Source organism: Notechis scutatus, chromosome 4, assembly GCF_049901735.1.
Source record: "Notechis scutatus isolate UNSWTSFEM ecotype Mainland chromosome 4, rNotScu1.2, whole genome shotgun sequence".
Lineage (NCBI taxonomy): Eukaryota > Metazoa > Chordata > Lepidosauria > Squamata > Elapidae > Notechis > Notechis scutatus.
In genome coordinates, this window is record NC_142012.1 from 120948651 (window position 1) to 120974098 (window position 25448).

Genomic DNA, 25448 nt, shown 5'->3' on the forward strand with positions numbered 1-25448 from the left:
TTAATCAATCATTTGACTATACTTTTATTCATTTATGTTTTACAAAATAATCATAATTTACTTAGTTTGTTTTATAACAGTTCATATTATCATCCCAAATCTATCCTAAAATCATTTTGTAGATATAATAAGAAAGAAGTACATCTTTATATATTTATTATTTTCTAAAAGTCTACATATTTCATTATTGTATTTTATTGTCTAACCATTGATAGAATAGATCCCAAATTTTATAAAATTGTTTATCATCTTGTTCTCTAATTTCAAATGTCAATCTACTCATTTCAGCACATTCCAATATTTTCTTAATGATTTCCTCCTGTGGTGGTGTTTTCTCATTTTTCCAGTTTTTGGCAAATACAATCCTAGCCGCTGTTAATACATTTACAATCAGATATTTCAAGTCTTTACTATATATTTCAGGTAAAATTCCCAATAAAAATATCTCTGGTTTCAAGTCTATATGTTTTTTTGTCATTTTTTCCAACCACATGTGGATTTTAGTCCAATATTTTTTAGCATCCGCACAAGTCCACCACATATGGTAATATGAGCCAGGTGTCTGATGACATTTCCAACATTTTTCGGATTTATTCTTGAACATTCTTGCTATTCTTGTCGGGGGAAAATGCCACCTGTAAAACATCTTATACAAATTTTCTTTATATGCTGTTGACATTGTCATTTTATAATTTTGAGACCACAATTTTTGCCATTTCTCTAAATCAATCCCATATCCAAAATTCTTCCCCCCAAGCAATCATAGTTTCTTTAACTTGTTCTTCTTCTAATTTAATTTCTAATAAATATCCATACAATTTTTTAATCACCTTTTCATCAGTACCTGTCAAAATCTTATCTAAATCAGTCAATTTATTATAGAAACCTTCCATTTTAGAATCTTTATCATACCTTGAATGTATTTGCGCATATGAAAACCAATTCATCTTTATACCTTGTTCCTCTAGTTTTTGTATAGATTTGAGTGTACCCTTTTCATTCAATATTTCACCATATCTAACTGTTTGTTCCTTTTTGTATATTATACGATAAGAAAATGCTTTAATAGTCGATTGCCAGACTAGAATTTTCAAATAACATTGTCTTTTAATCTTCTCCCAGTTTAACCACAGAGACTCCCGTATATAATGTCTTCTAAAATACCCCTGTGTTTTAGTTTCTTTTACCATAAAAAAGCATGCCACCCCAACAACAAATCATGTCCTTCTAATGGTAACAATCTAGTATTTCTTAGTGTTATCCATTCCTTAACCCACATCAGATTTGTAGCTTGATAATACAACTCCCAATTAGGCAAACCAAATCCTCCTCTAATTCTAGCATCTTGCAAAAGTTTTAACTTTAATCTCACTTTCTTACCTTGCCATATATATTTCAACACAATTTTATTTAAATCTTCAAAGTAATCTTTTCCAAGCCTAATTGAAATTGTTTGAAACAAATATAAAATTCTGGTTAATATATTCATCTTGATTGTTGAAATTCTCCCTATTAGTGACAGTTGTAAATTTTCCCATTTTGCCAGATCTAGAGCTATCTGCTGTTTAAGTTTGATATAATTATTCTCTTTTAGTGTACTACATCTTGCTGTCAAATATATCCCCAAGTACTTGATCTTATTCGTGACCTGAATTTTCAAAAAGGTCTTCCTTTTGTCTTAATAGCATATTCTTTGTCAAGATCTTTGTCTTATCTTTATTTATTTTCAAACCAGCCACCTTTCCATATGTCTCTATCTTTTCTATCAATTTTGGTGCTGTTTCCAGAGGGTCTTCTAAGATTAAAACCAGATCATCTGCAAATACTTGCAGCTTAAATTCTTCCTTTTTGATTTTCATTCCTTTTATATTCTTTTCATCTCTAATATTTCTGTTTAGCACTTCCAAAGTTAACACAAACAACAGAGGTGATAGTGGGCACCCTTGTCTTGTTCCTTTTCTTATATTGATAGAATCTGACAGTTCTCCCTCTATCATTACCTTTGCCGTTTGCTTGTAGTATATAGCTTCTATTGCTTGAATAAATTTTCTAGCAAAGCCCATCTGTTCCTACAGTAATAACATGAATCGCCAATTCACATTATCAAATGCCTTCTGTGCATCTAGAAATATCAGAGTCATTTGTTTTTCAGAATGTGCCTCGTAGTATTCCAAGGTGTCCAAGATTACTCTCATATTATCTTTAATTTGTCTCTTTGGCAGAAATCCATTTTGATCAGGATGAATAAAATTATTTTTAAAAAAATTAAGTCTTTCTGCCAATATTGAAGCAAAGATTTTATAATCTGCATTTAGTAGAGAAATAGGTCTATAGTTCTTAATTTGTAATGGATCGGCCTCCTCTTTTGGAATAAGTGTAATATAGGCTTCTGACCATGATTTAGGTATCTTCTTCTTTAACATAACTTCATTCACAACTTCTAGCAATGGAAGATTCAACGATTCTTGTAATGTTTTGTAAAATTCTGCCGGAAGTCCATCTGGGCCTGGTGCCTTTGCATTATTTTGCTTCTTGAGTGCTTCAGTTAACTCCATCATCGTTATATTGCTTTCTAACATTGTTTCAATCTCTTTAGGTATCTGGGGTAACTTAGCATTCTGTAAGTACTGTTTAACTCTTTCCTCATCAATATTCTCTTGCATATATAGTTTCCCATAGAAGTCTCAAATGATTTCCTTCTTCTCTTTACTACCATAGCAAACTTGGCCTTGGTCATCTGTTAATTGCAATATTTTTCTTGATTCTTTCTCCTTTCTCAATTTGTATGCTAACTATCTACCTGGTTTGTTTGCGTCTTCAAAGTAGTTCTGTTTAGCACCTCTAATTTTCTGTGCTAATTCTTCTTTTTCTTTTTGACTCATTTTATGTTTAACTATATCCATTTTTAGCTTGATGTCCTTTTTCTGTGCATTTTCTGTAGCTCTTTTTCAAGTCTTTTATACTCATCCTCTAAGGCCTTAGAGGCTAATCTTTTCATAGTATTCCTTTTCCTTGTATAGTCTATTATCAAGCCTCTAACATATGCCTTCATTGTATCCCATACATTCTGAACTGATGTATCTTCTTTTTTGTTTTCTCTAAAGAAAAAAGCCAATTCTTTCTCCATCCACTGTGTGTGAAGTCTTTTTCCTTTAAAATAGTATTATTTAACGTCCATCTAGATCTTCTTTTTTGTCCTTTCCATTTAATTGTCATTGGATTGTGATCTGCCCAAGTACTTGTTTCAATATTTATTTCTTGAATATATTTCCAAGCCTCTAGTTGGCAGTGTTACAAAGTTTCTTTGCTTTCACTTTCCCCCTCCTTTTCCAAGCAAAATATAATCAGAATTAATTAAAAAAAAAGAAAAAGATACTTTAAAAAAAGAAATAACTAAAAGGGAGTCTCTAGCCTAAAATGTTACAAAATCAAAAAGGAGAGAAAAAAAATAGTTGGAAAAAAAACAAACAGTCCAGTTTCAAAATATAAGATCATGTATAGAAAATCCAGCAATGAGAAAAAAACATTACTTTGACATTCCTGTTTAAAATTGCCGCTTAATCACTTCTGTCAAAACTTTTACAGATTCTTTCTTTTCCTTAGGGTGTCCTTTCAGATCTTAGAATAAAGAAAAAGTTCTTACCAAACCAGCACACTTTCTCTTTCTGCTCTCTTCCGTTTCGGAGCTGTCCCAACTTCAGCAGCTTCAATGGCTGCCTCTGCCGCTGGCAAGAAGAGCTTCCCCTGGATCTACCAGGGACTTTGCGGTATCCCTGGGATTGACAGGATGTGTTTTTCACTTTCACCATCTCTTCAGGATGGTTTAGATCCGATAGGACCGTCCAGGAGCAAAGATATCGGCAGCGATCTCAGACCTCCAAGATCGCGTGCCGTATCGTCACGACGCCAGCTCCGCCCTCTCAACACTTCATGTTTCTGATGAAGAAGCCCATGGTCCACAAGACTTATGGCATAATAAATGTCAGTTTTTAGCGTGCCATTTGCTTAATATTTTTTGATGTACATTAAACTCCATTAAACATCTTTATAAATATACTGAGTTCAAGTGTATAAAATTCCATCTTTATTGTTCTACTTCAAATAGTGTCTGAACATAATCCCTGGCAACTTTAGGGATTCAGTAGAACTGCTGGTCATAAACGCTTCTGACCATTACCAAATCAGGTTCCGACCAAAAAATTCACATTTTTTTCCCGTGACTGATTTCCCCTTCCATGCCATGCTTTTTGTAAACACCTAATTTCCAAAATTAGGTTTGGGTCATGATCAAAGCAGGTTGCTACCAAAGTTATAGAACAAATTATGGTCGTGACCAGACATTCTACTGTATATGGAAAACATTTTTGACTCATATACAATCTCTGCTGATCAGAGACAGCCAGTTCCTTTGATACTGATAAGTCACAGTAGGTTTTTCCCATGATATTGCCATTTCAGCTGATTGTATATTATATTATAGGTAAGTTGTGCATCTAAAAATAGTTTGACAGACAGCTGTGGAAATGTAATTTATGAAGCAGTCCTCAAGAAACAAAACAATTATGAAATTTGAAACTGAAGAATCAATTGTTCACTCTAGTGTAATCCCTATTGCAGAATATTTTTAGTGGAAAGACAGATTTATGTCAAATTTCAGAATTTCATTTTCCAAAACTGTAAAGTATTCTCTGTGTAACATACTTTCTTTTTTAAGTTTAAACACTGATATTATGCAGCAATATTAAGCAGGGATGGGATTCTACAGGTTCGCACCTATTCGCTAGAACCGGTTGTTAACATTCTAAGCAGTTCGGAGAACCAGTTGTTAGAAGAAATTACTGGCCTAATCCTGTAAGGAAGGCAGGAAGGAAACATTCTGGTGTTGCTTACAGAAACTACCTCTCCATTAATCCTTATTACATTCTTAGCAGGACTAGACTTCCCGTCTCAGGAACTTCTCTGGAGTTTTTTCCCCCTCCTTTGCTGGTACTTTGCTTGTGTGGAGTGACCATTCAAAGTTACAATGGCACTGAAAAAAGTGACTTATGACCATTTTTCACACTTACGACTATTGCAGCATCCCCACAGTCATGAGAAGCCAGGTGAGGAGATGCATGCCTCGATGTTGAGTTGGCCATGCCCAGCCAGTCACATTACCACCAAGCCACACCCACTAACTAAGCCACGCCCACAGAACCAGTTGTTTAAAAAATTGAATCCCACCCCTGATAGTAAGGTTATTTTGCCAACATGCACATCAAAGAACCACATTACTAATGCAAATGAGTCAATACATGCAACTTTCTTAGGTGTTTTAATTTTGATAGTGATAAAAATGTTCCTGAAATGAAATAGTGGAATATTGAGCCTCTATATTACTTTGCTTGAAAATACATCTTCAAAAAAATAGTTTCATAGTTATCACCTACTTCACTGTAAGGGAAGAGAATTGCACAGTTATGTTTCTGAGTTTGTCAGACCAGCGATACTTATCCATACCTTGGCCACTAACCTAGTTACTAACTCCTCCAGTTCATGGTATGTAAAGCTACCCTTGAAAGGTGACTGGAAATTGAAGAGATGCAAAAGAGGTGTCCAGTTCACTAAATGATAGGATCACATATTTCCTCAATTGAAATATTTGCACAAGCTGCCAATTGGCTTCAATTTAATGTTGGTGTTAATGCTGACTTTTAAAGCACTTAACAATTTAGGAATTGTCCACCCAAGCAATCCCCAGTAATCAACTTGCCCAGTTACCCTTCTGAAGATGCCCCTGTGCCCAACGGTTGGCTATTTAGTATTTGAGAAAAAAAATTCTTCTGTGTGATTACAGAATGTTCTGCCCACATTTAGGGAAATGGCAAAAATACATCTTTTTCTAAACTTTCAACCATTTGTTGAATTGACCTACATTTATTTTAATTTTTTCCAGTTATATTGATTTTATTGTATGCTATTTATTGTTGTAAGCTGTCTTGAGTGCTTATATAAGCAGATCAGCAGGATATAAATACAGAAATAAATAAGTCTTTATATGGATGTTGCTGATACTTGTAACTTAAGAACTGATTGTTTTAACTGATGTTCTAGGAAAGGATGCCCAATGACATTTTTCTCTGCAGTGGCAAAGTTTCAACAGGAATGAGAAGGAAACATCTTTTCTATCATTCATTTATTTGATATTTTTCTTGCTATAATGCCACAACTCTAAGCAGTGGTACAATGTCATAATAAAAAATAACAACAGAATTAAAACTTAATGCAATCTAAATTACAAAATCAAAACCCAAAAAAATGTTGAAGGGAGGGAAGGAGGGAGGAGTTGGAGTGTGAAGTTTCACTTAGAGAAGCAACTAGAAGTTTATATAATTTTATTACTATAAGTAAACTAAGTTGATGACCATTTTATATCAAAGGGAAAAACAGAATAACAACCATTCTTTAACAAGTGATCTAAATTAATTTCTATGATGTATGGATGGTATGGTATTACTGAAATTATTGCTCACAACTGTATAACATGTAAGCAATTGGAGATTAAAGAAAGTAGGTGGGTTTTGCATTCATGAAAACACCAGAGAGCTGCTGGGTAATGATATGTGCTGTAAATGATTGTGCATTAATGTGATATTTGCAAGAAATGCAGGAAACAGCTTCCAACAGCGCCTAAAAGTGTTCTCTTTACACATGAATTATAGCTATTTGCAGACCACTAGATGCAAATTAATAAAGAAACAACCTATTTTTATACAAAGAGCAATATTTATATGCACACATTTGGACATTAATATCATTAGAGGGGTCACATCTTTGCTTTCAACTTTGTTTTCTTTAAAAAAAATATTGCAGAGTTTGGAGAAGTTCAAAACAAAATTTTAAGCCTACCAAAGTTTCAGCTTGCCTATTTTATGTACTGTATGGTTTTCTTTTTGAATACTGAAAAGGGTTTTCAATGATTGCCATCAAATTTCAGTAACATGATTTTGGAACAATTGACAGAACATTTAAAAAGGGATTAACAGACTGTTGTTAAAAGAATAGCGTGAAACAGAAGGGAAAATGAAAAATGAAACAGAAAAATGAAACTAGAAGAGAAAAGAACAGCACATTCAGAATTATGAAATGCCTGTCCTTATTACAAGATTTGTAAACTATAAAAAAAACCTCTGGTAAGCAGAACAGTAGAATATGCAACATTGATTTTAATTTCAGTAGAAATAGGGCTGAATTGTGTTAAACCAGAATGGGGATAAAGTTAGTAAGTAGCTATACTCACAGTCAATTATATTCATGACTATTGCTGGAGATGAAGAACAGTCATTCACTAACCTCCTACCATTTATAATAATGAATCACTTTGAGGCAATACTAAATTAGCCATTCAAGAGCAGTAGCAATTAATTAAAGTCTATATCAGTCTTCTGAATGTTTTCTTCAGAATAAAAAAATAAAAGAGTACATTTTGGCTACATTTTTAAACCAGCCTTACTCCAATATAGAAAGACTATAATAATATAAAACAAGAAAGTCCATAAACTTTCATTGGCATAAAGAAAGAGGAAAGAAAAAAAAACCCTCCAAAACTTTCTCAGGTTTCCTATAGATAGAGATAAAATGTAAAATCAGGGGGGGGGGTTGTTATAGTGCAAGATTCCAAATCATAATTTCTCCCTACAACTCAATTAAGTCAATAGCTCTTTGCTAATTTGTTTTCAAAAGCTGAAGTCCCTGATTTACTGATTTCATAAGAATGACCTCTTAACTGTACCTTCTAAATATTTTTACTATATAAAGAGATGCTTTATATACATTTATAGCATTAATTCTGATACATACTTAATAACAGTTGACATGAAAGATACAGATAAAAGATACAAATGAAGAGAATCAAGTAACGTAATACTTGCTTAAGAATGAAATCTTGTTGAAAAGAAAGCTGCATTAACCTTGAACCCAGAAAAAAATCAAAATGTGACTTGAATATGATTTGTCTTTTGCCAGAAATTTATATCTTTTAAAAACAGACCATGTTGGCCTTCTTAATACAAAGTGATAAAATGCCCTAAGCAAATAAGGGTAGTTCAGTAGAAATAAAATCAAGGTGCACCAAGGAAAACAATGAAATTAAGTTGAAATATAAAGAAAACCAAATTAATGATGACAATATCGCAACCAGTATAGAATTGACAATTAAGATATTGACATGAAATAGTAAAGAGATTTTGCCTTTTTGAATGAATTATCAACAACAAGAGAAATAGCTGTTGAGGTTAGCACTTGGTGGAGTTGCAATGAAGGTCTTGGAAAAGAGATTCAAATGCCTGGTCCATAGCTACAAACATCGGAATTGTGCAACAATGATTTTCCTTGTGAAACTTTATAGAAGTGAACATTGGATTTTTAAGAAGCTGGATAGAAAGAGTATTGACATTTTTTTTTAACTTTGGTATTGGAGGAGACTTCTGAGAATATCATGAATAGCCAGGAAAGCAAACAAATGCTTCATTGAACAGATCATTCAAAGTACAGCCTATTGTATTTTGGACATTTTGTGCAAAGTCTTGGAGAAGTCTACAATACTGGGAAAGGTGGAAGGAAAGACATGGATAATCAGCAGCAAAGTGGATGGACTCAATTACAGAAGGGCTGTAATTGTTAAACATTGTTTCTACTGCCCAGTAAATCACTCTTCAAGTTAAAACCACAATCTTTTTAAATAATGGAAAATGAATGAAAGCAGTGGAATAGATGGAACATAACAGGATATACATATAGAAAATGCACAATATCCTCCAAGAAGGCAGAACAATTGCAAAAATTCTTGTATTTTATAAAAGAAAAAGCTATCTATCTGGATGGTCTTTAAAGCTGCTATGTGTATTCAATGGTTAAATAACCATAACCTATATCAAACGAAAAGAGAAGGATTGCTTCTAAACCTAATTATGAATAATTGTGAACAATAACCTTTCTATGAACAGAAGAAAGCCTTTAACGTATCCATCTGTCCACATTACACACATGCAAAGATTAACAATAGTATAGATATATAGATACACCAAAAGATGTGATTGGTTTTGTTGAATTCTTTCTTGAAATGGGATTATGATTTTGAAAGGATAGGATATTCCAGGAGGAACAAGTTAACTAGTTTTGTATGTTTTGCTTCAAAAAGTATGTGTATGTCATTTCAGAGGAGGAATTTAAAAAAACTATAAAACTGCTCTAGGAAGGCAAAGGTAGAATATTTAGTAGGTTTTGGTAGCCATGAGCTACTTTTTTTATTACCTGGATTATCTTGTTATCCTGGGTTCTAATGATTGCTGCATTCCCCTCTATGGAATCAGCTCTCCATTCTTCTGAGAGTCTACTGTAAGAGTATATTGTAGGAACAACACATTTAACAACATTTTAAAAACAGTCTTGAAATGATGGAGCACTGCAGTGGGAGGGAATGGCAAAGCCATGTATCATTGTTGGATTAGGGTAATATTCAAATCTCCACTGAGCCATGAAATTCAAGTAACCTCAAGCCAGTCACTATTGTTTAGCTTAACTTACTTCATATGCTTGTCAGAAGGACAAAATTGAAACATATTAAGTTCAGCTCTTTCAATATGTGCGCCCTGAAGGCATTTTCAGTTAAACACATGCTTTACACATGACCAAACAGGCCCAAGTTTAAAGAAAGGGATTTTCCTCTGCCACATTTAGACCAGAACTTAAGAGTTACAACTCAGTTCCACAATAAAACAAGAAACTAAGGCAAATACCACCAATTAAAGCTAATAGTGTTTTTCTTATTCCTGTCCTCTTTAACAAATATAGTTATCCAATTGCAGCATTTGGTATTTTCATCAAATTATCTGCCTGGTCCAAGGATCACTGCTGACACTGCAAACATAACCATTACAAGAACTAAAGTGAGTAGAAAGGCCTCATTTGGTGATCTACCTTAGAATCATATTGGAAAATAATATGGAAAGACAATAAAATGAAAGCTTAACACCCGTTCCCTTCCAACCCAGTGCACTCATTTTGAAAGCAGGGTTTTTTTTATTAGCTCTGTTTTGTTCAATTAGTTTTCTCAGTTCCTAAATTAACAAATTTTGTATGCAAGGGACTAATTATTAAGAACTGTCTCCACTCACTTTCCAGTCTGGGTCTTAAAGCTGTTTATTAGGCTCATGCACTGCTTCAGATTCAAAGGCAAAATAATGTTTTGGGGAAAACATATTTACAATTCTTCAGAATAGTTACCCATGCCATTTCAGGAAAAAAAACATTTGGAACATAAACAATTGAATGTGTGTCTAAAGAAACCAATTTTGAAAAGAAACAACAAAATAGTTAATATTATATGTGAAAATCTAAAATAAGTTGTATTTTATTCATTTGGGTTTACTTTCAGGAAAAAAAAATCTCCACTTAATTGGGACAATATATTATTATGGCACAAACAACCGTTTTTCCCCCATCTTAAAAGCAAATTTAAATAAGCTGAGATCGCCGTTGGAACATGACTTATTTGCCAACAGATAATGTTTTCATTCATTTCAGAATTGAATCTTGTATCAGATCACAATCTCCATAGCTATAAAAGGAACTTATCTATGATCTGCTTCTTATTAAAATCAGCTTCCATGTTTATGACTATTCTTAATCAAACAGATAAGAGTGTTGCCAAGGAGACTATTTTGTATCCCACATTGTGTTGCTAAAGCAACATGATTAAATTAGGTACTGTGCTTTTAACCTTCACATGCTGCACTTGTGCTGGTAGGAAAATTAAACTGTCACAGCAGTAAAGTCTATTGGATTTCTACATTTAACGCAATGGTGTAGAGTAGACAGCTCCTTAAAAATAGTAATAGCCTTCTGTTCCTCTCTTTATCTGTCCAGATCAGTGGTGGTTTCCCCCCCCAAAAAAATCTACCGGTTTGGAGAGCTTGCTTCTCCGAACCAGTCAAAATTTTCGCTGCCAGCCAGAACCTGTCCAAACCGGCTGAATACCACCTCTGGTCAGATCATTCTTTCCCAGCTCAGTATTCTCTAGGTGTGACAAATTATAAGTTCCATACTTCCTATACATCATAGCCTACTCATGCTATACAAGCGAATAAAGAAATTCAATTCTCAATGTTAAATATATATTCTGAATAGTTTTTGAGAACTAGGGTATAAGGTACATGAAAAAATACATTCTACCTTCCCTATCATAATCTTAATCTGGATTGGGGGAATAGGCAAAATTATTTATTTTACTAAAGAATAGGTAGTTATTAGGACAAGCACACACTGAATATAACAGAATAACAGACTTGGAAGCAGTGGTGGGATTCAAATATTTTTAACATGGGTTTTGTGGGTGTGGCTTGGTGGGTGTGCTTTGTACATGTGCACACACTTTGCATGCGCACACGTGCCAAATGCGTACTTTGTGCAGACGCAGAAGTGTTTGTGCAGGCGCAGAGCCGTTTTAATTCACCTCCTACAAGCCTGCACAATCCCAGTCACTTCAGCAGCTGCCGCGCGGCACTCTCCTGTGTCGCGCAAAGCAGCTGTGCTTCAAATTCAGAGGATAAACGTGAGTATGGGAGCCTGGGCAGGCAGGTGGGCCCAACAGCAGAATGGTGGAGAGAACCGGTTCAGTCTCTGCTGCTCATCACTGGTACCGGTTCTGCATAACCGGGCCAAACAGGTAGAATACCACCACTGCTTGGAAGGGATTGTGGAGGTCTCCTAGTACAACCTCCTGCTCAAGCAGGAAACCCTATACGATTTCAAACAAATGGTTGTCCAATTTCTTCTTAAAAACATCTTCTGTCGGACCGCTGACAACTTCTGGAAACAAGTAGCTCCACTGGTTTACTGTTCTATCAGAAAATTTCTCCTTAGTTCTAAGTTGGTTCTCTCCTTGATTATTTTCCATCCATTGCTTCTTGTCCTCCCTTCAGATGTTTTGGAGAATAGACTGGCCTACTCTTCTTTGTGGCAGCCCCTTAGATATTGGATCACTGCTATTATGTCACCCCCTAGTCCTTCATTTCATTCAACTAGACATACTCAATTCCAGCAACCGTCCTTTCTTTGTTTTAGCATTCAGTTCCCTAATCATCTTTGTTGCTCTTCTCTGCATTTTCTAGAGTTTCAACATCTTTTTTATATTGTGGCGACCAAAACCAGATGTAATATTCCAAGTATGTCTTATCAAGGCATTATAAAGTGGAATTAACATTCATTGATTCTATCCCTCTAGTAATGTAGCCTGGTACTATGCTGGTTTTTTTTGCCAGCTGCAGCACACTGCTGGCCCAAGATCCCTCTCATAATTTCTACTATTGAGCCAGGTGCCACCTATTCTATATTTGTGCATTTGTTTTTTCTTGCCTAAATGTAAAACCTTACTTTTATCAACATTGAATTTCATTTTGTTAAATAGGGCCCAGTGTTCAAGTCTGTCAAGATCCTTCTAGATCTTGAACTTATCTTCTGCAGTATTGGCTATTCTTACCAGCTGAATGTTTTCTGCAAATTTGGTGATAACATCTCCTAGATTTCAACTTTTGTAATGCCCCCATCAGAGTGATCACACTGTCTGAAAAGCTGAAGGTCTCAAATATCAAAAAATTGTTGGCTTCAAACCAGGATCTAGCATCTTTATCTAGAACAAAAGTACTACAAATTAATGAATGGATTGCTTTACCGGCATAGACAGAAAATCCTTGAATTACAATCACAATTGAGCCCAATTTTTCTGCTGCTAAGTGAGGTATTTGTTAAATGAGTTTTGCCCCAATTTATGACCTTTCTTCCCTTAGTTGTTAAGTGAATCACTGCATTAGTAACAATTTAGTAACATGGTTATTAAGTTCCCATTGATTTTACTTGTCAAGAAGTAGCAAAAGATAATCACATCACCCCAAAACACTGCAACCGTCATAAACATGAATCAGTTGCCAAGCATCTTAATTTTGATCACATGATCATGTGAATGCCACAATGGTTGTAAATGTGAAAAATGATCGTAAATCATTTTTTTTCAGTGCTGTTATAACTTCAAAAGATCACTCAACAAACTCAGGGACTACTTATAGTTCAGATTGTATTGGAAAGAGTTGCCATTTTTAAGAGCTCCTATGTCTTCAACATGATATAACAGACAGAAATTCGACAAATGTATAGTAGATTTCCTCTTTTTTGAGGTACCATAAAAGGCTGCATTAGTTGAATTTCTGCCTCTTATTCTAGAGTTAATGGAACAGCAATCATTAAAAAGTGTTGTGGCTCGGAGGTTTGAGCCTGCTTTGTTAGAGGATGAAGACTTGGACAATGAGGAAGAGGAGGATTTGGCTCTGAGGTTTGAGCCTGCTTTGTTAAAGGATAAAGACTCGGACAATGAGGAAGAGGAGGATTTGGAGTTGCCTTCCTCCCCAGGACTTTCCTCTTCGGCAAGACCTTCCTCCCTGATTGTGCCTCAGGTGTCGGCAGATAACCAGGAGGGCGTATCAGAGTCTCTGACTGAGGATCAAGCTGAGGAATGCTGGATTAATGCGAGGCAGCGTAGTAGGCAGAAGTGCGAGCTGCAATGTAGAAAGAAGGGATGAATCAGAGACTGAGCTGAGGGACTGACACGCCCCACAAGGAATAAAAGTGGGTGTGTTCGCTCTAGGAAGTTTGTTCGGGAGAACGTGTTAATTATTCAGAGGAGCTCCGGAGTATCGTGTCTGATTTATATTCCTGCTTTCTTGTCGGACTTGGCAGACAGCGTGTGTGTGAGACTGCCAAGAACCTTATCAGCTCAAGGACTTTAACTCTATAATTACTGGATTTGCTTGCTTGTTTGTATTCAGTTGGAAGTTGGACTTCTCCCCTCTTTTGTACAGGTGAGACATAACAAAAAAGTATCCTTTTCCTTTGAAAAAAAGTTATTTACATATGAAAAAAGTTTACAAACATTTTTTATGAATATTCTGTTCATTTCAATAACACTTCCAGACAAGCCCACTTTGAATTCTCCATTTTCATCTTCTAGCAAATGATGGGGAGTAGAAGAAATAATTTATTTTATCTAGAGTTTTCAACTGTCCCCTTCAACTCTTTGTGGGGAAAAAAGATTAAAGAAACAATCGTCCCACAAATATCAATGACATCATCCCAACCCCCAGAAAACATCTTAAATCTTATTAGTTGCATTTTATTTAATCCTCAGTCCATTTATAACTTCATTTCTTCATGTGCAGCAGATTTGTATAAATTAAACTTGGACATTAAGCAACTATGAACGTTACAATATTTGTTCTTCAGATACTCAAGATCATAGATAGCTATGAAAATCTTTGAAACACTAAAATAAATGGAGCACAAGTCTTGTTTTTGAGTATGTTTCTCAGGAGAACGGTTTGATTCATAAGCATGAATTCAGCTTCTTACTTGTAATTGTGAGCCATATCAACCTTATATGTTCTCTCTTTTCCAACCTATTTTTTGCATGTAAGCTGAGGAAATCTAAAAGTTTACTCTTCATGGATTGGAAAAATATTGATATACAGGAAATTATAATCTGTATAATTTTTTTTAAAAAAAGTAAGATCAAATTAAGATTTCAAATCAGATGGTTTAACAACCATCATATGAACAAATATACCATAGCTAGGTTTAGTGGGAATTGTGGTTTCTTCCTAATTATATGAAACTATTACATTGCCTCGCCTTGTGTATGAAAGAGGAACATGATAAGGGTTTATTAGAACTGAATCAACACAAATAGAAAAATCTATTAATTTGAATTGGACAATGAAAAATATGGAATCTAGCTTCCAGAATTTACTTTAGAGAATGTGTGATTGCAGCCACTCTGTTAACATTTTCAATTTAGTTTATATATTACAAGGCAGTAAGTATGTTTGCTTTCCCAGAAGATACACAAAGGATATTTATAATAAAAACTATCAAATTTGAAAAACAACATAAGACCAGGGATATCTATAGAGAGAAATTGTTTCCACTTATGTAAGAACATTAGTATTCCTTTTTATCTTTGCCTTGAGTGTCATTAAACATCCATATACTGTGAAAAAAATTATGCTGTTCTCAGTACTTATATCAAATCTTCCTCTCCATTGCTACAGGGCAGTTTTTCTCGACTTTGCAACTTTAAGATGTGTGGACTTCAACTGGTAGGATTTCCCAGCCGGCAAAGGCAGAATCAAGGCAAGCATTGGAAATACAGCTAAAGCTATACTGAGTTGTATCATTCACTTAATTCCCCCATTATATTCCAACTTGCAAGGTTAGATAACAAGACTATTTTTAGCTGTAAAAGTTGACTCCTGCGAACTGCAAAATCAAAGGGATATATGGAAATTTCCTTCTGTATTCATAATATATATAAATAATTTTTAAAAAGATAATTAAAAAAGAAAGGCACTTAAATAAGCAGTTATATAAACATAACTAAGAAAACCTCCCTCAAAAATAGCTGTTTTTATAGAATTTTGATCAGCAATCTCTTATGAATTTCAGATAGATTCTTTAAAAAGGAGAACTCTGTAACATAGTATATCACCAAAATCTATGTGCATTCAAGCAAACAAGAATTTTGGTCAGCATTCTCAATTAGAGTTGTCCTTTATAAAAGGAAAATAAAAAATGCATAGATTTACTGCAGATGCACAAAATAATACTAGTTTTTTTCCTTCCTATCATAAAGCTCTCTCCCTGAATTTGTTACATCTTAACAATATTCAGTCTGTTTGGGTAACTACAATGTTTCAGCGCTTACTAATATTTTGTTAAGGATTATCACTAAGCAGATATTCCTGTTGTTTTTTAATGAAAGCCTGAGTCCAAGTTCCAAGAAACAGCAATGAATTCAGAAGTCAATAGAGTCAAGATGTACAAAGTACAAATAGACGTCATCTTGACTGTATTTTAATAGTTACAGGTAGTCCTTGACTTACAACCACAACCGAGTCCAAAATTTCCATTGCTAAGCAAGACAGTTGTTAAATGATTTTTGCCCCATTTTACAACTCTTTTTGCCATGATTGCTAAGCAAATCACTGCAGTTTTTAAGTGAATCTTGTGGTCATTAAGCAAATCTGAATTCCTCCATTGCTGGGAAAGTCACAAAAGGCAATTACATGACCCCAGGACAGTGCAACTGTCATAAATACATGCCAGTTGCCAAGTGCCCAAATTTTGATCACATGGCCATGGGGATGTTGCCAGTCATAAGTGTGAAAAATGATTATAAGGAACCGTGGTGGTGCAGTGGTTAGAATGCAGTACTGCAGGGCTAACTCACTGTTCACTCCAGAAGTTCAATTCTCATCAGCTCAAAGTTGACTCAGCCTTCCGCCCTTCCAAGGTCAGTAAAATGAGGACCCAGATTGTGGGGGGCAATATGCTGTAAACCACTTACAGAGGGCTGGAAAGCACTCTGAAGTGGTATATGAGTCTAAGTGCTATTGCTATTGCTATAAATCACTTTTTTCTGTGCCACTGTAACTTCAAACAATCACTAAATGAATGGTTATAAGTCAAGGATTACCTATGTATGATCCCATTCACAAAGAATCTATATACTATTCATACATCAGGAAATAGCAGCAGTGAATAAGCTGTTTTCTTATGGAAATATAATACACACACATTAAGTAATAATACAATGATATTAAGAAATTAGTTCAAGACCAAACTATTATTATATAGCTAATCCAGTACTTTGATGCAATCATTTGTTTTTATGTTACACTTAAGTTTGGATTGCAAGTCAAACAAACTTATGTCTTTAATATTGATAACCTACAGTTCGATTAAAAGCAGGAATTTTTATTGTTCTCTTTTATCTTCAGTCCTCTAAGCTTTCTAAATAATAGACAAATTCCTTGTGTGTCCAATTACACTTGGCCAATAAAAAATTCTATTCTATTCTATAATAGAATAGTCATAATTTTAAACAATCACATGAAACAACACAATGCATCAAGTTTATATAGTATTACAATAAAAGATGAAATATTACAATAATAAAATATACTAATCAACCAGAAAGCATTATAACATCCAGAAATACACAGATTATAAATACACATTTACCATAAAAATATCTGAGCAACAAAGCTCTTAAAAGAGTTCTCTATATTTTAAAGGAAAAGTCTTAACAACTGAGATATAACAACTTCCTGACCCTCAAATAACAGTTTCTTCTGCTCCCCAATTTCTTCATTCTCCTGTCCTTTACTTTCCTTGCCATCACCAATATTAATCCAATCCCGGACATACAGGTTTCCTTTTCCAAACACAATGATAGCAAAAGGACAAAATGTACAACATGACATCACAAAGCAAGCTCCACCATTTTGTAGTTGGTCACAACGTTGCCTGCTAGTATATAAGGAACAGAATATGCAAAAAGTTTCCTGTAATCTTCACCTTTTGCAGATGCCTACAAATGCTTTGAAGTGAAAAATAAAAGTTACCTTATAATCAATTTTGGCTTTTTTTTTCAGTAAAGCTATGATCTATTTGACAAATATGCTAACAAAGCAGTACACAAAGTATCTACCAAATGTAGATCTCTGTAGTCCAGTGTTTCTCAAAATTTTCTCATGAAATATATTGGGAATAGCATCACCCCCAAATTGACCATCTGGCTGAGAATACTTTTTCTCAGAAACTGAGATAAGAATCTTAGCAATTAATTATATGCCCCAGGCACTTGTAACCGGTTGATGCCTTTCTAAACTGGATGCCTTCCAGCTACATTATTTGCAGAATTCTCTCTAACCTTTCAGTTTTGCCACTCACATATTGACTTGCTGCCTTTCCTATGATGGATTATCTTTATAACACCATCAATCTCTTATTCAGTAACCTTTACCCTGATCAGACAGTACAAGAATAAAACAAACAAGAAGGCAATAATTACAGCCCTGTAAAACAGAGACCTTAGAACCCAAACAGAACATACCAACTAGATGTGAACACACAAAAATGGGATGGGGTATGAATTTCTGTGTCCTTTGTCAGACTAGCCTAAGGTGAGGTGTGTTTTTTTTCCTTATGGGGAATAAGATGTTAACTCTACAAATCAATTAAATAAATAGAAAACAAAGCTACAGCCTTGAAATAAAATACTGGAGATGAAAATTAGCGAGGTGGCAGAAGGCAGGTGGGTACTAAATGAAAGGAAATTATATCTCACACATTCATACGCCTATAATTAGTAGCTGCGGTACTCTTAACCATGGAAACATCCATAATGGAAAAACAGGGTAGCTCAACTATTATATAACATATAATATAATTCCATTCAAAACCATGGGTCAGTCCACCCAGGACATTCTATCTAGGAGATGTGTTTATACTTCCCTTCATTTACATGAAGGAAATGGAACCTGGAAGCACTATTTCTAAGTGTCTGCTCTGGTCTTTTAGATAGATGTACCCTTATAATCAATACTTCTGCTATCTTTTTTGATGTTCTAGATTAGGGCTGTCAAACTCCTAGTCCACGGGCTGGATGCATCACACACTGGCCACGCCCATGCCCAGTTTAGCAAAGGGGGAAAATTCCGATACATCACGTGATGCTGCTGTGATGACGTGAGTTTGACACCCCTGTTCTAGATGCTGCTTGAGACCCAACTTTTCAGTGGATCATCTGGAGATTAGTTGAAGTCATCATCTTACACTATATTGATTTTTCAAATTAATTAATTTTCCAGTTTATCATCTTTATTTCAAATTCATTTATTTTGATTTTATAGCTTGGTTATTTCATTTCATTATTAGTTATTAGTTTTTTACAAGTATTAGTTTCTTAATTTTTAACATGAATATTTTAATTGTGCTGTTTATCTGTTATGCATTGTATGTTGTTTATTTTATAGATAGATAGATAGAAATAGATAGATAGATAGATAGATAGATAGATAGATAGATAGATAGATAGATAGAGACAGACAGACAGACAGACAGACAGACAGACAGATATGTAGATAGATAGATAGATAGATAGATAGATAGATAGATAGATAGATAGATAGATAGATAGATAGATAGATAGATACAGACAGACAGACAGATATGTATATATATAATTTTAGAAGACGTGCCATATTGGGCAAATGGAATACATATAAATGTATCTAATGGAATACATTAGAAACCAGGAGATGGTGACTTCTAGTCCTGCCTTGGCACTAAACCAGCTGGGTGATCTTCACCAGTCATTCTCTTTCAACCCTAGGAAGCAGGTAATGGCAAAGTACTTCTGAAGTCTTATCAAGAAAATGCAGGAACTTGTGCAAGCAGTTGCCAAGAGTCAAGATTGACTTTTTTAAAATGTACATTCAAAAACAAATATCCAGTAATGGGTAAAACAGGAAAAATACACAAAATACATTCTATTCTGTGAGGAAAAATATCAGTTGTGCCAAGCACAAAGAAATGCATACAATAATGTTGATACTAGGAGAAATATATACAAAAATGTTGTGAATTTTCATACAGATTTATTATACGATCAATTCATTGATTGATTCAAATAGGCTGAAATGAATGTGCTATAGAATCAGGAAATAAGTAATGGACAAAAATTGAAACTGAGAGATTGATTCAATCTTAATCACCAAATGCCATTCATAATCTTTTTTTTTAGGAGTGTTATTCAAACAAAAATCTAAAGTGTAACACTAAAAGTTTAAAAAGATTCTATCAAATTTCTTCTGAATCTTCTTATCAGAAATTGATGAAGTTCTGGGTTTTGATGATTAATTTGTTTATGGTGAATGGAAGTACTTTTGGTTATGGTACATTCCAGTTCAAAAGTCACTGATATTTAGGTTATTAACTGTATTGAAGGAACTTGGAAGTTACTTTCTTTTTTTCTGTTTCCATTCCCCAATCCTGCCTTTCTTATCCATTTCTTTTTGTTTTTAATGAGGGGTTGTTGTTGTTTTGTTTTTTTGTGTATTTTATACTTTTAAAAAAGTTTTGAGAAGAAAAAATTGAAGAAGTTCACCAAATTTATCTGAACTTATAAATGCGAATATAGGTAGCCTTGTTTAAAACATTTTGGATAACAGAAAAAGTAAGATGTCGCTGGAAAAATGATATTGTGTCTATTTGTACAGTTGCAAGAACTGCAACAACCTTGCCCAATCTGATCTCTTCCAGATGGGTTAGGTCCATTAGGAGTATATACTCCAAAATGTCCCAACACATTTCATAGACAATAGATTGGCATGAGATGGATTTTAAGATAGCCTAACACTTCTTCACTATATATAATTTTTATGACTCTGAATTTTAGTATTAGTACCACTATCTTGTTTAGAGAAGGCTGTTCTCAAAGATAAGCAAGTAGTCTTTATTTTAAAGACAACCAGACATCGCTAAAGCTATAAGGATTTCTGCATCCCTCCCATCTGGAACATTGTTAAGAAAATAGACTGAAATAAAATATATCTTCAGTTAAAATTTATTTCCACAAGTGTAACAAAATAGTGTCACATTCATAATTTCGTGCTGCTATGCCTCCAAAGCATTTTACAGGAATCTGTCAAATGCAATCAAACTTGTTTATTCTTCATGTAAACGTAGGACCTAAGGCAATCTTCTTTTTGGGGAAAAAAATGGAAAAAGCACATATTGTCCCTGGCAGTTACTTGGCAAGATTTTTTTTTAAAATACAAGGCAAGAGAAAGCTTAATTACCACTTCATTTTAGTGAGTTCAGTCCTTTAGCATTTAAACTATACAAGAACCATTTTGTTTATTTGCCAGAAGTAGTGACAGCCCAGCAACCAAACCCAGTTTAACTGGGGATCAGGAAGAGATATGAAATGTCATATGAAAGCAATTCAAATCAGGTTATTCCAAGCTGCATTTCTGATCCATAAGCCTAAGCAAATAATAATTATGAGGATGTGTGGAGTCAACCTATGGATTCTATAATTTAAGTTTCTCCCAGAATAATTTCCAGTTGAGAAGCTTGTTCTAATGATAAATCTTTCTTGGCAGTTTACAACAGAATCCTGACTACTGCAGCACTGATACAGAATGATGAGGTTCTGGGAAAGATTCATCTGCCTGCTTCCTTTTTTACACAACTAATTTTAAACAGAACAATTGTTTGCCCTGATTTCTCTGTGACTCACTCAATTGTCTTCTTGACCAACATTTGCAGAACTAGACAAAAGCTACTAATACTCTTTAACTACATAGGAGCTTCATTAAAACAAGAATAGATAATTTGGTTTCAAACATTTTTCATTAGCAATCTACACTGTCCTATACCTAATCACCTCCTCTTATGTTGTGAACAAACGAAGCAACCAAAGTGCAAGTGTGAAACAGTGGAAAACACGGGATGCAGAAGGTTCATTTTTCTTTAATCATCTTTTTTAACAGCCAGCCCTGGTCATCTTATTTTAAAACTGAATGAATGAATGTAATATGCATGAAATATATATCTGCTATTGTAGATTGTCCAACAAAATAAGTCAATAGATAAATAGATGTAAATACTTTCCAAAATAAGACAGTGCTCATGATTGAGAAATCACTTAATTTTGTATAATTGACGTCCGTTTAGTCCCAAATAATATAATCTGGCTACATGTTTTGTGACCTAGCAGGATATTTTTGTGCAATGCCTAGGAGTCCAGTATACCAAAAGAAGCTCAGGTGATTCATATGCTGGGTATTTAGATTTGCAAACAAGTCTATTGGGAATTATGTCAATAGTGCCAGCTGAAGGTTTTAAAACATAACAGCAACTAGAAAGGATTGTAATATTTAATCAAATTTGAATTACAACTATCAGGATATCATTGATGCACATTGAATCTGTTATTCCTAAAATGGATCCTCCCACTCAAAAAGCTGACATTTCTGGGGTTACCAAGACAACAGCAGCTGCAGCACACTCATTCAGAAGTATATCATCACCTAGTTCCTTAAGACGTGTTATTCCTCCTTCCTTTTTGAAGCCCTCCTAATGTGTTATTTACCCAATTCATAATTGAAGAAAGAGTCAGGAGAAGTACAAACCCATTTCCCTGCAACAACTCAGGAGTAAAGTCCAATGAGACTTATTTCCAAGGAAAAACATTTACTTCCAAGTACCCAGATGCAGGATTTTAAACCCAAGCCGAGGAATCAAGGAGATTTTTCTATTTGTGCCACAAGATTCCTGCATCACAAGAATAAAAAAGGAAAAAAAGAGAGAAAGCAAACAAAAAAGATTCTTAATTGGGGAAGGGTTTCAGGTGATTTTAACCATCCTAGGACAAATTACAGAATGGGGAGGCAGGGTTGAGAGGCTGATATTTAATCCAGTACTGTATAAGCTTTGATTGAAGACTCCTATAATGTCTAAACTTTTAAGGACTTTGCTCAACATTTCATGCTAAATTGTAGACCAGATTAAGTTCTTACCTTTGAGATGTTGATGATGGGCCCTGTGGAAGCGGTTGGGGTTGCCCCTAGGTATTGCTGGGATACTGGAGAAACTGTTCCCCATGGCATCAAAGGCAGCTAAGGGGACGACAAGAACTGGAGGGCTTTAGGTTTGTTGTGCTGCTCTGGATGAGAGGAAAGGGGTCATGGAGGGGAGCAAAGGGCTGGTCTCTCCCCTCCCCTCTTCGGACCTTCCTCCTCCTCTCTCTCGTTATCCTTTCGGTTTAAGATCCCCTTTGTCTTTCCTTCCTCGTAAATGGTGTTTTTCGTTTTTCTTTTTTTCCCTTTGAGCTAAGTCCACATCGCCTTGGCTGTCACAGAAAACCAACGGGAAGAAGCTGTCTCCCAGAGGAGCTAATAGCTTGGAAGCCTTCTGCGGCGCCTTCTTCTGTATCCCTCGGGGAATTCAGGTGGATTTGAATCCCATCAAATCCTCGCTCCGAGTTCCGCTTCTCTTTCGGCGTCCCTTCTCGCCCCCTCTCCCTTCCCGCTGGCTCACACTGTCTAGTTTACCTTGCTCAGGCAAAGCAAGAAGAGGGATGTCATCTGGCCCCGCCTTCGCTCAACCGTCAGCTGCTGCTGAAACTTGGCGTCTCCTAATCCTTCGATCAGTCCCCCGCCACCTTCCTCCTCCTCCTCCTCTTCCCCCGGCATTTCTCCCTAATCTGGGGGGGGGGGGAGACGGACTGCTGTGGCGCCCCTTTCCAATCTGGTTGTTATGGCGATAGCTGCCTCCTCAGGCTCGGCATTTAAGGGACCGGACGGATCACGTGGACAACCAGATGTGCCACCTCTGGAGCGGAAGGCCGGCCGGAGAGGCGCGCGACCTCTCTCTCTCTCTCTCTCTCTCTCTCTTTCTTTTCACAGTACCTGGTTTACAGGTACCTGGCCGTACATCCCTCACCGTGCATAGTACGGAGACACCGAATCTTTTTCGAGCGAAAACCGTCGGTGGAAGCTCCGCCTCGCTTCCCGCTCCAGCGGTTTGGACACTAAAGAGAAAAGGGCGGGCGTAGGCGCACCTTTCTGGCGAGATGAAAGGTCGACCCGACGGGGAAAATATGGGCAGCCGGCCGAGTGAATGCGGGCACGGGATGCTGTTGCGGGACGAATCGGAGAAGAGGGTCGGCGGGGCGAGTAATTTTACACGCAGAAACCGAAATGGTGCCCTAGGGGCGAGTCCCGAACCGGCAGGTGAACCTAGTGCCTAGTGGTGTTATGTTTTCGGTAGTAGGATAGGGATGAGGAACAGGAGTGATCCTGGGCACGTCCCGACAATATTTCCCTGCGAACCCGTTTGTTTCCCCTTTTTCTTAGAGTCGGGTTTTATCCGATTGGATTAAATCAGGAACTGAGATTGTGTGGCCCGCCCACGTGCCTCTACTCCTAAAAATACTTTTAACGCCGTTGTGCAAAAGTAGAAGGGAATAATAGTGTTTGGTGGCAAAGGGAGATATATCTGTATCCAAAGGTAGGTAGGTATAAAATGACGCATAATATCTATTTGAGACATTTGTCCAAGAACTAGATGTCCAAAGATTGCTTTTTGCAATTGCATACTAAAGGAAGTAAAGGCTCTAGATTTCTGCATAAATACTGTCTAAAACTTACAGTTACCAAACTGAAACACCCATATTACCAGAGTCTTATCTTAGGAGGCTTTCAACTGTAAATCAGCCTGTCAAATCACAAACATTTTTGTGTGGATCTAATTTCACTCTCTGAAGTACATTATGTGGGAATTGGAAAGTATGCTAATATTTATCTAAGTATGTTTTTTGGGAGGGAAAACTATATACTTTATTATTGCTTCTATATATCTCAACTTCACACTACCTTATTACAATGTATGTTTGCAATTCACTGCATAGTGACATACCTTCCCAGATTTTTTTAAAAAAATATTTAGATAAATATTAGGCCTTCTAAAAAGGAATATACTTCACCTTAATACTTAGAATTAGCAGTCAGAAGACCCAAGAAGACTATCCAGTCCAAACTGTTGATTTCTGTAAGTAGCTGAGAACAGCTTTATTTGCATTTCAGCTTGTTATGAATATAAATAATTCCAGATGACTCAACCTTTCTTGTGCCAAAGGAAAGTCCTTAGGCCAGTGATGGCGAACCTTTTGGGCCCTTAGTGCCCAAAGTGTGCACGCACACATGTGTACGCATACCCAAAAATGCAAGGCACCCCCCACATGCACATGCCCCCCACTTGCCCCCCCGCCCCCTGTGCATGCATCCCACCCCACCACACATGCACAGCAGACACCCGAAGGCCAACTGGCCAGTGAGAGGCGTGCGCACATGTACAATGGAGCAATGTCACGTGTGCCCACAGAGAGGGCTCCGTGTGCCATCTGTGGCACACATGCCATAGGTTCGCCACCACGTCCTTAGGCCCTCTGGAAATTAGGCAATGTCTGTTACATTATGAATATCAGGACCATTACATTTTGTTTTAGCCATTTTCCTAATCTCATAGAATAACAGAGTTGGAAGGGACCTTGGAAGTCATCTAGTCCAACCCCCTGCTCGAGCAGGAGAGTCTATTCCAAAGATTAGCCTCTGTCTAGAATCGAACTCACAGCCTCTTGATTGTGAGGCGAGAGCTCCACTTCTAGGCCACCAGACTCATAGACCTAGATGCATAAGAATTAAACCTTCCATATTTCTCCAGTCTGCAGTCTATGCTCAGTATAAAATTAACTGAGAAAAAGGATGTATATATGTTTTTTTTCTTCTTCAGTGATTGTCCCTCTGTTGCATTCCATATAAAAGGTTTTTCCTTAACTTATCAATATCTTAACTGTCTCTATCAGGAAACTGAAAACAATGAAGAAAAGCCCAGCCAGAATGTTCAGCAGGCTGACCTATATGTTGGTTTTAAAAGATGATTAAGGAGATTTAATAGACTCGCTATACATAGTGTGGGGATATGTATGTGGTAATCAGGCTTCACAAAAATAA

General features: G+C 35.9%; 1 protein-coding gene across 2 annotated transcripts in view; it reads right to left on the reverse strand.

Annotated features, from left to right (window-relative positions):
* NEURL1 (neuralized E3 ubiquitin protein ligase 1) overlaps positions 1-22621 on the reverse strand; it is a 149179-nt gene extending 126558 nt beyond the window's left edge. For both annotated transcript variants that reach the window (XM_087964611.1, XM_026667502.2), the window contains exon 1: positions 22455-22621. In XM_087964611.1, the coding sequence (XP_087820737.1) occupies positions 22455-22539 (85 nt within the window). In that variant the 5' untranslated portion in view covers positions 22540-22621. The remainder of the gene's footprint in view (positions 1-22454) is intronic.
* Between the last annotated feature and the right edge of the window lie 2827 nt (positions 22622-25448).